Source organism: Lepidochelys kempii, chromosome 17 (assembly GCF_965140285.1).
Source record: "Lepidochelys kempii isolate rLepKem1 chromosome 17, rLepKem1.hap1, whole genome shotgun sequence".
Lineage (NCBI taxonomy): Eukaryota > Metazoa > Chordata > Testudines > Cheloniidae > Lepidochelys > Lepidochelys kempii.
The window spans coordinates 20,031,010-20,048,444 of record NC_136396.1 but is presented as its reverse complement, the minus strand read 5'-3'; the positions used below and the strand labels follow the sequence as shown (position 1 = coordinate 20,048,444).

The following is a 17,435-nucleotide window of genomic DNA, read 5'->3' as shown; positions in this document are numbered from 1 at the left end:
ATTGCCAGGGAATGAGGGGAGTTTAGTTGTTTTGAAGTCCCATTCCAAATTTAATGGAAGTAAAAGCCTGATATCTCCCACACTTATGCTATTTAATGTGTGGTTCATGGTATTGATATTTCCCACATTTAACATTAACAACTAAATCCAGGTGCAAGGATTAAAACACTCAATATTCAAGGCCTTTAGAAAAAGATCAGCAGCATTTTTAAAGTTAACAGCCAAGCCTTTCCAAGTTTACAAGACTGCCGGCTTGTGTGGGAGCGCAGGTTTTCCACAGCAGTTACCAGCAGTAAACTGGAAAGTTCATTTCTCATTGTGGGAACTCTTATGCAGAGTAACTAAGATAAAGAGAGTGCAAGTAAAAATCCTCAACTAGCACTCCTTGCCTAACCCTTGGAGGTTCTGCCCCACAGCTAATGCACCAGCCACTGCAGTAGTTTGTTTATGATTAAAATCTGGAGGGACTCCTAATTAACTCCAATCTCTCAACTTGTCAAAGTCCAGGTGTGGGACAAGAGCTCAAAACAAGGGACATTAGTAAAATAGGCTTGTGACGTTGCACCCCATAAGGCTTAATGGAAATATGCTTATGAATGTATATATGACATAACTGGAATATGTTTTATGCTACATATGCCATGTAACATCCCTAAAGGTTATGATCTACTGAATACATTCCTCCTATTTGTATGCATGTATCATTTTTGTACTTGAAGTTATGAATATTGGCTGTATACTTGCCTGATTTCTAAGTAGCCTTAGTAGAGCATTTGGTCAGCTTCTTGAGAAAGGAATGTGCAAGTTAAATGCCCAATCAAGAACCACTTAAGCCAACAATGAACTTGAAAATGCCAATCCACATCTGAGCTTTCCCAGGAAGGTGGCTTGGCTGATAAGAAACTCAGTCATACGTGTACATGTGACTTGCCCATGTGACACCAAAACTCCATTTTGTAGCTGGATTCTACACAGGTGTAGAAGAGAGAGAGAAAGTCTATTTAAGCCCGTGGGAGACCCCTCCATTTTGGTCTTCATCTGGCTAAAGAGATAACCTCTCCACCCCCAAGGATACCTGGAAGAAACTGGAACAAAGACAGTAACTAAAGGGAGTGTGAGAGATTGCTGGACCCAGACTAGAAGGAGACTAGTCTGTAAAAGGAAGTTTACTGGAATTCCTCTAAGGCTGAGGTTTTTATCTGTATTCAGTTTTCTTAGACATAGATTTGCGTGTTCTATTTTATTTTGCTTGGTAATTCACTTCGTTCTGTCTGTTACTACTTGTAACCATTTAAATCCTACTTTCTATATTTAATAAAATCACTTTTTACTTATTAGTTAACCCAGAGTATGTATTAATACTGGGCCAGGGGGCTGCGGGGGAACGACAGCTGTGGATCTCTCTCTATCAGTGTTATAGAGGGCAAACAATTTATGAGTTTACCCTGTATAAGCTTTATACAGGGTAAAACGGATTTATTTGGGGTTTGGACCCCATTGAGAGTTGAGATCTGAGTGTTAAAGACAGGAACACTTCTTAAGTTGCTTTCAGTTAAGTCTGCAGCTTTGGGGCACATGGTTCAGAACCTGGGTCTGTGTTGGAGCAGACTGGCGTGTCTGGCTCAACAAGACAGGGTGTTGGAGTCCCAAGCTGGCAGGGAAAGCAGGGGCAGAAGTAGTCTTGGCACATCAGTTGGCAGCCCCCAGGGGGTTTGTGATCCAACCCGTCACAAGGCTATGAAGCATCAATATGGGATTCATTTCTTTAGGATACTGTATATACATTTTCTGTTACAACAAATGTGAAGTCATGAATGCAAGATGTAATTTACAATTTTAAAAAGTCAAAAGTTTTCTGTGAGGTGACGGTAAGTCTGTCTAAAACAAGGGCCAGGATTTCATTAATCATTATGTAAGCTAGCTTTAAAGACTTATTACCATACAAGGAAAACAGCTGTTATATCATGACAAAACCTTGCAGCAACTGCTGTTATATTTACATTCATGGAATATTACCTTCAGCTAGGATCTATTTTCATGAACTTGCTGTTGACTTTCAAATGTTATATATACACAAAGTTATTTGAAACACTAAATGGCAGACATTCATATGCAATTATATTCAGCTGCATGAAAGATAAAAATGTATGGGTTCCAAACACTATTTACAGTAGCCTCTGCTAAAGGATGGATAATTTTAAAGACTGATGATAAAACAAGAATGGTGATCACAAAAATTCTATTGCAAACACACTTCTGCCACCCACAATTCACTTCAATCCCCTAAGAACCGACCAACAGGTTTCCTTGTACCCTTCTTATTAAATGTCAGTTAAAAACTTTACCCCATTGGCATATTAGCTCAGAACTAGGTACACTGATTTATAGTGAATGAATCAGTCACGCAAATTTTGTCTTCAAGATTTCAAACTCTGGATTCCTTCCCCAATTCACCAGGACTGCACGATTCAGAACGTGCATTTTTTCTGGTTTGTAAATATACAACATGAAAGATGTAGATAGAGAAATAAGACACTTATTTACAGTAAACAATCAGGATGTTATGGAAAATGAACACTGTGAGTAAAAAATGTATGCCCCAGGATTCAAGAAGGTGACTGAGCTGGATATGTAATGCCTGAAGCCACAGGCCGAAAGCATTACTACCCAACAGAGATCACTTTTTGCAACTTATAGACTGTTTATATTTTTACTATACACCTCTACCCCAATATAACGTGACCCGATAGAACATGGCATCGCATACAACGCGGTAAAGCTCCGACACACTGCTCTGAGCAGCGTATTAAGGGTGCCGAGCCGGGGCCGAGCGGTTGGATAAGGGGCAGAGGGTCTCAGGGGCGGTCAGGGGCTCCCCCCTGCAGGGTCTGGGAGTCAGAAGCTGTGGGGGGGGGCCCTTTTGGGCCCCGCAGTCCCAGAGTAGCCCAGGGGATTTTGGGGGGCTGGGAGCAGCCCGCTCAGCTTCCCTTGCCCCAGCCATGTCACTTGGGGGAGAGGTTTTGGGGGAAGGGATCCCCCCCGACACTCACCGGCAGAAGCGGAGCAGCCCGGCCCCAGCCCGCTCCACTCCGCCAGCTCCCAGCCACAGCGCTCTGCTTCCTGCCGCAGGTGAGTGCGAGACCTTTCCCCAACCCCCCGCCCTCCCGCGACACAGCTGGGGCCGGGGCAAAGAAAGTGGAGCGGACTGTGGCCGCGTCACTCCGCTTCCCGCCTCTGGTGAGTGCGGAGGGCGTCCTTTCCCCAACCTCCCCCCACTCACCGGCGGCGGGAAGCGGAGCACCGTGGCTGGGAGGTGGCGGAGTGGAGTGGCCAGGGGCCACATTGCTCCGCTTCCCACCACTGCCAGTAAGTGCCTGTCAGGGGGCGGGGGTGTGTGGTCCTTTGGGTGATTAGGGACAGGGGTCTCTGGAGGGGGCAGTCAGGGAACAAGGAACCGGGGGGGGGACGGGACAAGCAAGTTCGATATAACACGGTCTCACCTATAACGTGGTAAGATTTTTTGGTCTCCTGAGGACCGCGTTATATTGGGGTAGAGGTGTATTCTGTAGAAGTGTATTGTTGTCCTAATGTGCTTCAGTGTTGGTTATTCTCCGCTATGTCTCATGTGACCAACTGAACTAATGTATCTGTATTAGTTAGATGGCAGACCTCTTGGATGAATGTAAGTGACAGATTTTCCTCTTTCACATGTACTTTAGTATTACATTTTCCCCTGAGATCGTTGCAAATAGCTGCTGGGGACCCAGGGACTTAAACATCTTATTTCTCACCTTCCCAACATGAGTTTAGGTTTCTTAAGAAAGAGAAGAGGCGCATGGATATCGATCCAAAATTCTGCACTAAGTGAGGGAAAAGTCACATAGACCTGTTTGCTCTAAACAGCTGATGCTGTGCAGCCTCACGTTTACCATGAAGACCTAGTTAAGAAAACAGTCTCAGCAACTGGACTGTTTGGCAATACATGGATGCAACAGAATACACACCCCTGTCCTGGGATGTGTGTAACATAACTAGTATCACACTGTATACTGCCTTTTAGAAGCTTTATATATAGACTGAATATGACAGATAATCGGCTTGAGTTCCGGTTTTTAAAACATCCTTTAATCAGTCAGAAAACTAGCAAAAAATTCAGCCATATCACCAATGCAAAAAATTGAATTCTAGGCAGCCAAAGTGAATCCTAATCACCATTCACAAAAATTAACCCTAATGCCACAAAAATGCTGTCACTAGATTTTTCTTGTAAGCTGGTATCCACTCATCTTCATTTATTTTCAAACCTATTGGCATAGACTGGCGTGACATTGCACTCCATACGTTTTATTGAAATATGCTTATGAGTGTGAATATGATTTAACGGAATATGCTTTATGCAAAAGGTCTCTTGTAAGGTATCATAATGAAGGTTATAAACTACTAAATATATTCCTCCGATTTGTATGCATGTATCATTCTTCTATCTGAAGCTAGAAATATGAAGTATAACTCTGAGGTCCTATTGTCATTATGCAAAGTGTGGGCCATTAATGGTGGTTTAGAACCTTGATGGCTCCCATTGACTAAGGACAATTGGTTGTAAATGGTTTATTTATCTGCAAACCTTCCTGTGTACGTGTGGGCCAACCAAGGAAGAATAGAGACTAGGGGTCTTACAGTGACATGTGACCATGTCACCTGATAATGAAATCCATCTTAAATCTGGTACTTTTCCATTTACAAGGAGGGGCAGTAGCGTCATGGAGCCGGGCTCATACTCAGAAGGGGCCCTGGCCTGCTCTGCTTGCACTGTGCCCTGAGCCCCCAGGTCTGGGGCGGTGGGGATACTCTGGCCATAGGGAATCCGGGGGGTGGAGGGGAAGGTATTCTGGTGTTCAGCAGCGGGGCTGCGTGGCATGGCATGGGCCCACCCCTGAGGGGAAGGGGGCATGCTGGCAGCACAGGGCCGGGTGGGCCACTGTGCATCTGGCAACTGCCTGTTTGTAAATAGTGCCCTCGCACTGGGCTGGGCGGAGTGGGGCAGCCCTGACATGCCATGCCCCATTGCCTCTTGCTGGTCCCTCGCTCTGGGGACCTGGCCCCACGCATGCTCCATTGACCCTAAGCGGGGCCCACAAATATGTTTGGCACCAGGCCCACAAAATGTTAATCTGGCCCTGAGAGGGGTGGAGACCCAGAGAGAAAAGATTCCCGCCTTGTGACAGAGCTATAAAAGGGGGTGGAGCAGGCTGCCAAAGTGGGCTGCCAGTCATGAGAAAACCCCTACTTACCACCTGAAATGTCTGCTGGAACTAACGACTGTACCAGGTGAAAGGATTGGGCCCAAACTAGGAAGGAGTATAGTCTGTGAAAGAAGCTTATATGGAACATCTTTGAGGGAGAGATATTACCTGTAATCAGTTAATGTATTAGGCTTAGACTTGTGTGTTTTGTTTTATTTTCTCTTCGTGACTTACTTTGGTCTGTTATTACTTGAAACCATTTAAATCCTATTTTTTATACTTAATATCACTTTTGTTTATTAATAAACCCAAAGTAAGTGATTAATGCTGGGGGAGCAAACAGCTGTGCATCTCTATCAGTGACAGAGGGTGAACAATTTATGAATTTACCCTATATAAGCTTTATACAGAGTAAAACAGATTTATTTGGGGTTTGGATCCCATTGGGAACTGGATGTCTGGGTGCTGGAGATGTTTTCAGTTAAGTCTGCAGCTTTGGGGGCGTGGTCCAGACCCTGGGTCTGTGTTGCAGCAGGCTAGTGTGTCTGGCTCAACAAGGCAGGGTTCTGGAAGTCCCAGGCTGGCAGGGAAACCGGGCTCAGAGGTAATTTCAGCACATCAGGTGAGAGTCCCAAGGGGGTCTCTGTGACCAAACCTGTCACATCAGGAATAACAGCTGCTAGAATCTTAGGAGTACAGGTATCACCAGTGTTCCCAAGATCATGGTTGAAGCAAGCAGCATCTTTCAGCTAAAATTCTTCAAATAGCTTTACTACTCCCTTTTTATCAATGATGCATACTTGTATTGTCTTTAGAGGGCTTCAAGCCATAAATGTTCCTTTCAAATAGAAAAAAGCTGCAGATATTGGAACAAGTAGCATTAAAAGCCAAAGGCCAAATTCTTCCCTCCAATATGCACCTAGACTTCTCATTGAGCACAATGGGAGTTACATGCAAGGACATAGCTTTCCAAATATAACTGAAATGAGAACTGACTATTTAGCACAGTACTAAAGACACAGATTCTGCTAACTATGGATTTTACTTTTATCAAAGTATTAAATTTATGCTAGTATAAAGAAACACAGCTGCAGGAAGTGACCTACTTGGAAGTGTAATGGGGATACAAAGAAATGAGAAATCACTATTGTTATCTTATGAAGTTCCATACAAACAGTTATTTATTCACTGAACTCCATAAACCTGTGTCCCTGTTTATTTTCTTCCAAACTTTGTAAAGCCTGAACATGAACGTACAGAAACCTAATAACGTAATATCAATTCTAAACACAGATGGCATGATAATACAAGCCACTTTAGCTGTATGACAATTTCTTGGTATTAGATTAGGCTGAGTCCCCACACAAAGGAACTAAATATAACAAATAAGCAGCAATGCATACTTTTCACTTGTAATATAATAAAGTTAAAATCAGGTTTAGATTTAATCACACACAACCAAGAAAATCCTATGTTTAGCAGTGTGATAACTCAATGACTGAGTGGAACAAATTCTGTTTTACGTTGCACAAGAAGCTGCATGGGTGTAGCCCAATTTTCAGTGTAATCTGAAGGCAGAACTTTACCCACTGAGTCCACAGATTCTGATACAAGGGGACAGAACAATTATGGTCGCTCCACTGACACTGCACTAATTGAGTGACTTTTTCTGGATTTTAGGTACACCCCCCCCCCCACACACACTTTCATAGCACCTTTCATCTAATGGGCTCGAGACATTTTGCAGAAGAGGATTAAGTACCACAACAACCTGAGACACACATTCTCTATTTTCCAGAGAGAGGAAAAGTGATTTGCTCAAAGAAGAAAAACAAGCTGGAGGCAGAGCCGAAAACAGAACTCAGGACTCCTCAGTCCTAGTGCTGTGTTCTAACCATAAGAGTACAGAATGGGTGGAGGGGAGGGGAAAGGGCATATAGAACAGTCACTACGCAAGTGCCAGCGTGACCTCTCCCTCAAATCAGTGCATCTCAAGCGACAGGTGAGGGTTTTGTTTGGTTTCAGTTGTCAACTTTTTTTTTTTTTTAATGGTTTTATAGTATAGATTTAACGTTTGTTCTTAGCTAAAGTCTGGCACAAAGGATCTCAGCAGTCTATTTTAAAAAACAACAAAAATGGAAGTTTGGATGGATTGTTATTTTGCATCTAGAGTTCCAAGAGATCCAGCTCAAAACCATTTTTAAAAATAAAAAAAGCAATTATCAGACCACTGGTTACTTACCACGATGCAAGCATTTGGGGCAGAAGTTAACTACTGAATTTGAATATGGGTTACTGGATTTGAGCAGCAATTTTCATATAAAGCACTTTCCCCCAAAGCTGCTGGGCTCTGCACATGCACAGGAAGTGAACTGAATGCTGTAGGCATTAAGTAAGGTACATTTTTGGGAATCCCTGCACATTATCTTGAAAGCAATTAATTCATTCATTAAGTGTCAGGACAATATTACACATTTTAAGAAGCATCTATATTTTCAGCTACTTTTGTCCAAAATGCTTATGGAAACAATAAATAATTTGGTTTTGTCCCATACAAAAGCCTGGAATCACACAAATACAGATGACTCCACACCTAGCAATCCTCCCTTGTTAAAAAAAATGCTAGCAAAGAACGTCAGGACAGTGCCAGCAAAGGCACTAACTGTTGCTGGCATTTTAACGACTCTGTTGCTCATCATGGCTCACAGTAGGGTTAGACTAAGTCAGGGGTAGTCAACGAGTGGACCATGGGCCAAAGCTGGACCGCAAGACCCCTTTGAACAGACCCCAAAATCTTTTTATTTATCATTATTACTTTTTTATTATTTTCTCTGAAGTCTGGACCTTGACTATACCCTGACCGAAAAATTCGGACCTGGACTAAGTGGTAAGAACACCCGTGGCTGGACCACCCGCCTGTCACTGTTACCATCAGGGAAGCTAGAACATCTTTATGAACAGCTAACATGCAAAGGACATTCATCCATTGTAGTCTCAGATTAGCTAATGCTTTCATGCAACATCCAGGAAAAGTGCAAAGAAGGCACTTCAGACAAACGTTACAGCATCTTTAAAGAAACATATTTAAATTTTTAAGCTGGAAATGTTTAGTGCAACCTAAGGGCTGGTCTAACTTTTTTTTAGACCACTAACTGCAAATGTTTAAACCTATATAGTTATATCAGTACAAAAACTGTGTTTAGACAAGCCTTTAGAGTTAAATACTTCCTGATATTACCGGAAATATCACATTTAAGTGTTACCGTGAAAAACACTATCGCAGTCAAACACTGTGTAACAAATAACCATCAGAAGTAGCCTCAGCATATGTGCACAAGTTGCTTTTAGGTTTGGGCTGATTTGGGGGGGAGGGGGGCGGCAAATATTGTTCTCAGGACTAAAAGCAGGGATCTGTTTCCTTATTAAAGTTGTTCTCCTTCCACCACATTAATTTTGTGATTGCAAACAACTCAAGCTTTTGTTAGAACTTGGTCAAGAAGCGTTTGAATGTGGAGTAAAAATTGACTTTTTAGGAGTAGAAACCTTAATCAAAATAGAAGACAACTGTATCTAGGCTGAAAAATTCTAGGACATATTTTAGTTTGAGTCATTAAGCTTAAACACCATCGCTGTGCTGTGCTGAACAGAGGAAAACAGAATCATTAAAAATGGCTCCATTCCCCTCCCACTAATACATTCCTTCACATTTTTCAACCCCCATCCACACTCTTTTCCTTTCCTGGAAGTGGATGTCAAGCAATGGGATCAACTATATTTACATGCCAACATGATTATTTACACATCTGTTGAAACAGCAGTAATGCGGGAGTGATTTATTTAAATTTATTTTCCTGGCTTCTGTTTCACCACCTTGCAAAAAACACACCAAGTTTGTTCTGAATGGACATTGTCCACCAGTTGTATGTCTTTTGATGCTTACTTTAAAATTTCTTCACTAAAAGAGGCTCAACGACAAAGACAAAAAAATCTGGTTTTATCACGGGAGTTATAAAGACCCTTACCCACAATGAAGCAGCTACAATATTCTTAAAAACCTCAATTCTAACTGAAATTGAACATCTGAAGAGGGTTTGCTGCCTGTGAAGCTTACACGATACAAAAGCTGCCAATTATGAAGGAGCACAGAGTTCACTCACTTCTAAGATCCATCTAAAATGAGTTTCTAGTAACTTTGATACCATATACCAAGTCAAAATATTCAAGATCCATATACGTTATCGAACTGGTTACAAAGAAGAATAATGTAGGACCAACCTAGTTAGAACATGATTTGGACATTCCTATATGGATGGGATCAGAGTAAACCATGTTATAACCAAGTTAAATGACATGATCTCATTTTTATTTCAACTGTGAGAAACACTGAATCATTTTCATAATATAAAAGTGAGCACTAACAGTCTAATATTACAAGAGAATCTATGGAAAGCATTCTACAAAATATCCATTCAGAGAAATACTAAATTCGCATGTGAAAGGCAGTCCTACAACATTATGAGACATGCAAAGGAGTACTTGTGGCACCTCACTTCATCGGAGTGAGCTGTAGCTCACGAAAGCTTATGCTCAAATAAATTGGTTAGTCTCTAAGGTGCCACAAATCCTCCTTTTCTTTTTGCGAATACAGGCTAACACGGCTGCTACTCTGAAACCTGTCACTATGAGACATGGTTATTTTACTTAAACCTCGACGGCTCCCCACAAACAATAGGATATCTACTTCTCATTCCACCTCAGCAGATCTAGCACTAACTCAAAGCAGCCCCATGTGGCAGTGGAATGGTGGTGTTAATAAACAACAGTTCATGGGTTGCTGGCAGCTTTAATTTCTATTTGACACTGTCTTGCTTTACATCCGTAGAACTGCAACTCAGAACTGTAGGTAGCAGGTATAAATTAACAGCTTCTTTGCATCTTTGCTAACTTTATATGTAGTTTGGGCAGTTTACATGGATTTTAAAACAAAGGCCCCCAATCCTGCAAATTCATGCATGTGCATGAACGCTATACATATATACAGTTAATATAAGTCTGTCTTTGTAGGATCAAGGCCTAAATCAGCTGTAGAAACATTTACAGTAAGTATAAAAACCTGACATCTAGTAAAGGCAAATAAACTGAATTAGAAGGCCATCATCGTTTTAGTTTGATAGCTAAAACAGTGACAGAAAAACGTAGCTAAGCTGTTGAACTCCTTCAGGTTCATGTTTGTTTATTCAGTCACTACTTCAGAGGAAATACTGGGGGGAAAAAGTAGTCAAGATCGAGTAATCTGAGTCTTTCTGCTTTATTAAAGACATTAGCCAAACCTTGCATATCATCTGTAATAATACTGGCCTTCTTTGTAAAGCACACTGAAATCTATTGATATAAAGCACTCTAAGACTTGGTGATATTACTGTAATAAGTCACCATATACGGAAAATGCTTTCCTGCCTGAGGGTTATCTGCCATTAGAACCTTGGCTCTAAATTCTATTTTTGAGCCTCTCTCTCTTTTTTTTTTTTTAAAGGCATCTAGAAAGAATCTTGGTTTATAGCATGTAAAATACTTGATGTCAAAGAGTGGTCTCTTTGAGAAGCCTTATATCACAGCCATTAGATATAAAATGTAGCCAAGTGTCTTTATGATCATCACTTTAAGTCTTGTCCTATTCCAATATAAGTAATGTTCCCTGGGCTAAATCTTTAGTATTTCAGTGCAGGCTGATCAGCGTAATTTTAGGAAGCAACAACCTTCTGTTTTCTGTGCTCAAAGATCTGAATTGTGTTATCTTAAACACTGAAACCAAAGCAACTAAATAGCAAGATATTACAAATACATTAGCAGGTATTGGGATTAGATCACTTACGTTAATCCAGACATATGACCTCTTCCATCCATTTCATATCCCCCTCTACCTCCTCCCTGTGAACCGCCGTATCCTCTATTATCTTCTCCATACCTACTCTTTTCACGTCGACCATCTAGAGAACCACAAAGTATGTGTAAATTGAATGGCAAGTTTATACTAAACCCATTGCTTAAATTTTCCAATTAAAAAATAAGACTTTCGTGTTTTAAGCTCTTTTCTTGCATCTGTTCCACACAATCACAAGGCCTAAATCAAGTTCTGATTTATCTCCCTAGATTACTATGGGACGTGATATTCCTTAGAATGTGGATGCCACCATATTCTGGTACATCACATTTTGCAGAAAATAAATCCATAGCGCCTAAAATCCCAGCTGAGTTTCTCCTACCCTGAAAAAGACAGACATGTAAATAGTTCGGTTAAAGGCTACGTTTTAATCTTCACATCACTTGTTTGTCAAGACAGAAGCTGAGACATTGGTGCTGTGATAGATAAGTAAAGCAGATCAGACCACTGTCCAGGGAGGTAAAGACAGATTCCAAGGTGCCTAGTGCCTGTGCATATGGAGATATTTCTTCCCTCCACTTCCCAGTAACCCTCCAATACAGGCAGGCAAATAAGACCACAAAGCCCTGGAATATGGAACCAGCGATAGTCAGCTCTGGCCCTGCAGCTTCCACAATACCACTGAAGGAGAGAGAAAGCCTTTCTCCCCCTATCAAGTCTCTCACTTTTTCTGCCTTTACTCCACCTGCAGCTGCAAAGTCTCTTATTCTCCTCCTCCCCCCATGCTGCTTCAGACTCACCATCTTGCTTCACTCCCCACTTGTATCTAATCTGGAAAAGAGTGTAGTAAAGAAGAGAACCTGCAGTGACAGCCACCAGGGCAGAAGGATGTAACTAAGCTGCTGCAAGCTGATGGGAGACAGTAAACAGAGGGAGCAAAAGCCTCAGGAAACTACAGGTTCCTTTTCCTTAGCAGCTTTGACAAAGTGGCAGAACTTGAACAGGAACAGCTTCCTTCTCATAGATTCTGCCCATAGGACGCAGCTCCCTTTCAGAGCCCCTCTCTTCTTTTCAAACATACTTTAAGGAGAGGAGGGACAACAAACATTCTTTACATGCAGGGAAAGTCATTTCATCTGCCTGTCAACTTCCTGTACAGAGCTTTGATCTTCCATGCACACAGCCAGACCTCCACATCCAGCCAGTCTTAACAAAGAAGTGACACAGGGCAGCAAATCTGCACTCTCTCTAAATATCTTCATTTTTTCCCCCTCAAAAGGCAACTGTGCTCCTAGACATTGGAAAGGATGGAAAGCCTTTCTGGTGGGACTCACCCTTTATAGGCAGGTTTCAGAGTAACAGCTGTGTTAGTCTGTATTCGCAAAAAGAAAAGGAGTACTTGTGGCACCTTAGAGACTAACCAATTTATTTGAGCATGAGCTTTCGTGAGCTCATGCTCAAATAAACTGGTTAGTCTCTAAGGTGCCACAAGTACTCCTTTTCTTTTTCCTTTATAGGCATTCACTTCCCTCCCTCCTCTTAAAAATATAAACACTCCAAAGGAAAGAAACATCAAGGGGGCTGAAAAAGGGCATGCCAATCACCTGATATTGTTTAATTTAACTAAGGCAGCTGCAGGCTTGGGATGAAGATTCTTATAACATTAGTGTTGATCAGGGCACCCACCCTCAAATCTAAAGTGAAAACCTTTCTTCCCACACATAAGGAAGAAAAAGGTGAAAAAAGTTTCAGGGATCAGAAAACTCATGCATAGATGCGGACACAATTTTTGACCCCACCAAGTCATGAGTAGGTAGTAAGAGTTCTCCATCTCCATCATTCTACAAGAAACACTCACCAAATTGGAGAAAAAGACTTTCACTGCTTTCCATCTCCCCCAAATAATAATCTGTATGCAGAAACCCAAAACATTTCATATCACAAAACAGAACGAAGTTCTTCAATTTAACTTGGCTAAAGATTACTATACTCATTCTGCATGCTCTACCTTGCATGTTGTGACTGTAGCTTTCCTTTTGCTGTGATTGATAGGATTTCTGATGCTGACCATATGAACCTTGTTGCTGATCATAGCTTGACTGCTGGTCACATGAGCCCTGCTGCTGGCCATAGTCTGACTGTTGGTCATACGATCCTTGCTGCTGACCATAGCTCGACTGCTGGTCATAGCTTGACTTGGGTTCATATGAAGAGGCTCTTCCACTGAAAATAAAGAGGAATAATAATTTAATTATTAGACAGTAAAGAGAGTTTATATTCCCAGTATAGAGAGAGCAGAATAATGGCTAAAAATGCATGATGATTCTGATCAGACTTCCTAGTCTTGATTTCCTTCAGGACTCAAAAACAAAATACAAACCCACAAACCACCACCTTTATTTATACAGAAATACCACACTGTTTGACTTCGCTAGGTGTGGCTTCAGATGCAGGGGAGCAGAAACGCATGTATTATCATCACATCATCTGTTTAACAGCAGAAACAAACCAACAGAAAATGCTATTAACACCATAGGAAACATGGGTTTTGTTTTATTGTTTTCTATTGATGACTTTAGCAATCATAGTGAAAATCCAGACAGCGAATGCAAGGACTGTTCTGCCTGGTTTACACCTACTTCCACCAAGATCCTGGACCACAATCAGCCTCAGAGTAACTCCATCAAAATCAAAAGAGTTACACAGAGGATGAATTTGGTCCTCCGTGCTATTCGGGATAAGAAGATTGAATCCAGATGCTTTCCCAAAGAAAGACAAAGTAAATTATATCAAATATGAAGTTCTAGCTATAAATTTCCCAAACTCTGAAAAGTCATTCTTCCAGAAAACATCTGGGTACAAATGGGCAACCAATTTTATAAGATACCTGGGGATTCAAATCTCAAACACCCTAGAAGAACTCGACACTTAAATGTCAAACCACTATTTCAGCAAATGAAAAGATCTGGAGTACTGGGGGCAGTATGCAATTTCTTAGTTGGGGAGAAGAGCCACAGTCAAAATGAGTATTTTGCAAAGGGATCTCTTTCTTCTTTCAAAATCTTCTTGTAGTCATTCCAGATAAAACTGTAGCAGAAATACCATGGAGGATGTTAGCATTTATACGGAATAAGAAAAGACCAAGAGTGAGTGCAGATACCGTGGACAGATCCATTAAGCAGCCAGCTCAAAGCAGTAGCAGATTAGAGGTGCTCTAACCCAGCCAACAGTGGGTCTTTACTGAAGAAAAAAAATTGTGGCAGTGTAAATACTGCTAGGCTACCATGGATTAATAAAAAATTCACACCCTCCAGAAATGTACACACATCCTTTAGCAAAGGCTCCTCTATGAGTCTGGAATAGAACTAGAGAGAAGTTCTTTTCCCTTGCCAACTACACCAATTACAAATAATCCAGCTCTTAACCCACATCATGAACCAGAGAAGTTTAAAGACTGGGACTATTCAGTACAGAAAACAGCACATTTGTCCAGTTTTTTTGGAAAATTTATATTTGACAGGCATGCCTGATTACACATTTAAACAATCACTTTAATAAAAAAATAATCACTAGAAACAACATGTTCAAGCAGGCTTGAATGGTGTTATGATGCTCACTGTAATATGGCAACACCCTGGTAACCAGAGAGCTCTAAGGAGTATATTATTTGTATAGTGTCTCCTTAAACAAAAAGGTCAGCTTTAATGGTTTTGTTTCTGATATTTACATGTGAAAGATTTGTAAACCTGTTAAAACTTCCTAAATAAACAGTAGTTAAACCACAACAAAAAGATGGTCTTTATCCACTTCATGATTGCTAAAGCTTCCTGCTGTTGAGACAAACATCAGACCCCTACTGCAGTCTGCTTTCCCTCCCTTATTCCTAAATCAAGCCGCCTGAACAGGGAAAAACAGCAGGCAATTGGTATTTAAAGTCTTCAGTTGTCAAATATCTAGATTGTCCTACAGTGTCCTGGCACTGAATTGGTTTACATACAATTCTGTATAATCAAGCATTTGTATCTGTGACTATAAGATTAGTGACACCTTCCAGCTCCTCTCCAGAGGAGTCGTGCAAAGTATTTTACAGTGAAAGTAGGCAGCCTTTAAGAAAGTCAAATACCTCAAATGTCTATTGATGTTCTATGTAGAGTATTTAGATCATATTGTATTGGTAAATAATCTTTAGTTTAAATTAAACACTATCCATGGTGTCAACAATATAAGCAATAAGGAAGCCACAAATATCAGGACAGAGAATCGTTAGAAGACCAGACAATTGCTAGTATGACTGTTTAACCCATTTATCAGAAAATTACATTTCCATTTAAAAGCTTCCAGAGCTGGGAGTTGGAGGATGTTCTTAAAGATTGCTCTAATAAGTTTCCAAATATAGCTACTTAACAAGGTATCTATGGCAGACAGTGCTTGAAACTTACATGGTTAACTTTATTTCCTTACCCTCCAGATGATTCTTTTTGTTGCTCCTGATTGCCATAAGACTGTTGGCCATATGAGCTCTGATTCTTATTTTCATAACCAGATCCTCTGCCATATCCTTGTTGTGAAGCTTGTCCATAACCTGAAAATTGAACAGGAGAATTTTTTATGTAATCAAACCATGAATATTTACTAGACAGGAAATTCAGCAAGCTAGCCAACCTGTTTGACTTTGTCCATAGTTTCCTTGATAACTTCCATAGTTCTGTCCATAAGAGGAACTCTCCCCACTCTGCCCATAGCCAGAATAACCCTGTAATTTAGAGAAAGATTTCAAGCAGAGGTCAGATCCACTAGAGGAAATAATGTCTTTCCTTGTCTAGACCGGGGGCCTGCATCAGTGCAGCTCTATTCCACTGATGACTGAAATTGGGCTATTTCTTAATGCAGACAAGTCAACAAAACAATCATCTCTTACTCGGGGAAAAAAAAAAAAAAATTAAGAAGCACAAATTGTATTTCAACCTACCTGTGGTGCCTGTCCATAATTTTGATTGCCTTGACTGCCATATGATGAATAGCTGTAAAATATATAATTTTTTATGTAAACTTGTATCAAGTATTAGATAAAATAAAATACACAGTATAAGGAAAAGTATATAGTAAACTATGCTATGTAAACTGCAAGTTTCTTGTACTTACTGTGATTTGGGAATATTTCTAATTTAAATATTTGTCTTTTTATGTATTTAACCTATGTGCCTACAGTGATAAGCAGATTAGAAATGCAGAGATAAAATAATGGATGACTAAGATGAAAGATTTGGTAGACAAAAGCTGGAGAATTTAAACTCAGATTCTGTTTCAAGTATAGATTTTAGGATATAGGAGCTGAGCCTTATTGTAATTTTCCAGAATATCCTATAATGAAAATGAATCTTATATGAACCCAAATTATTCAAAATTAAAGAACACTTAAAAAGGTCAAATACAAAAACACAAAAAGCATACTAACAGATTTTAAGTCAGTTGCCTTTTAATCAATTACTATTCCTCTGATAATTTGCTGAGGAGTCTAACAATATTGTAGTTCATCCTCATGAAAAACTGCACCAGCTTCAGACTATATTTACTTGATATTGTCCCATTTTACTGAATCCATCATGAACTTCACAGACAAGTTATGCACTAAAATAAGGTACTGTTCAGCTGTGTATAACATACATTGCTATGACCTATTTAACCATGTGTTAATGTACACACACGTACTGTAGACACTTTCACTAAAACAGTCAGGTGTATCCAGGATTTGAATACTTTTGTGAAGGAATACTATTATCGATAATATCTTTCTCACAATTCAGATTATTGTAATACTGCCTAGATTCCAGAATTAATGTAATTTCTGCAAATGTGCATAAACCCAGTTGTAGTCCATTTTTCCTATTTCAATACAACACTTTTAAACATCAGTTTCTCATGGTGAAAACCAGATTTACACCTATATCCTGCTATTTGATCTCCATGGGGAGAGCCCCAGCAAATTCACTGGAACTATGTATGGGCATAAAGGTCTGCCTGTGTAGATCCAATTGTAGAACTGGGGTTTTAGAGTTATAACACACAAACCAGCTACTGTATTTACATTCTATGTGCAGCAGAGAGACAAATCCCTACAATTGGTTAGAAGAGGCATTCTGGGAACAAAAGAGCTTAAGAGCCACTTGTCCAATAACAAAACACATACAAGAGATTGTGAAGCAGCCCTGTATATTTAAAATGCATGGGATAGATTGTCACATGGAAAACACCTGTGGCTATTTTATGAATCAGCTTTTAAACATTCTTAGCTATGAATTTATCAATTTCAG

The 17,435-nt window shown here is 40.3% G+C and overlaps 1 protein-coding gene across 4 annotated transcripts in view; it reads right to left on the bottom strand.

Annotated features, from left to right (window-relative positions):
• The window catches only part of TAF15 (TATA-box binding protein associated factor 15), a 31,486-nt gene that overhangs the window by 8,663 nt on the left and 5,388 nt on the right, over nt 1-17,435 (bottom strand). For 3 of the 4 annotated variants that reach the window (XM_073315076.2, XM_073315077.2, XM_073315078.2), the window contains exons 3-7: nt 16,094-16,145; nt 15,787-15,877; nt 15,586-15,706; nt 13,133-13,347; nt 11,116-11,230 (exon numbers count right to left, since the gene is read on the bottom strand). In XM_073315076.2, the coding sequence (XP_073171177.1) occupies nt 11,116-11,230; nt 13,133-13,347; nt 15,586-15,706; nt 15,787-15,877; nt 16,094-16,145 (594 nt within the window). The remainder of the gene's footprint in view (nt 1-11,115; nt 11,231-13,132; nt 13,348-15,585; nt 15,707-15,786; nt 15,878-16,093; nt 16,146-17,435) is intronic. The other variant, XM_073315079.2, reaches the window with a different exon arrangement.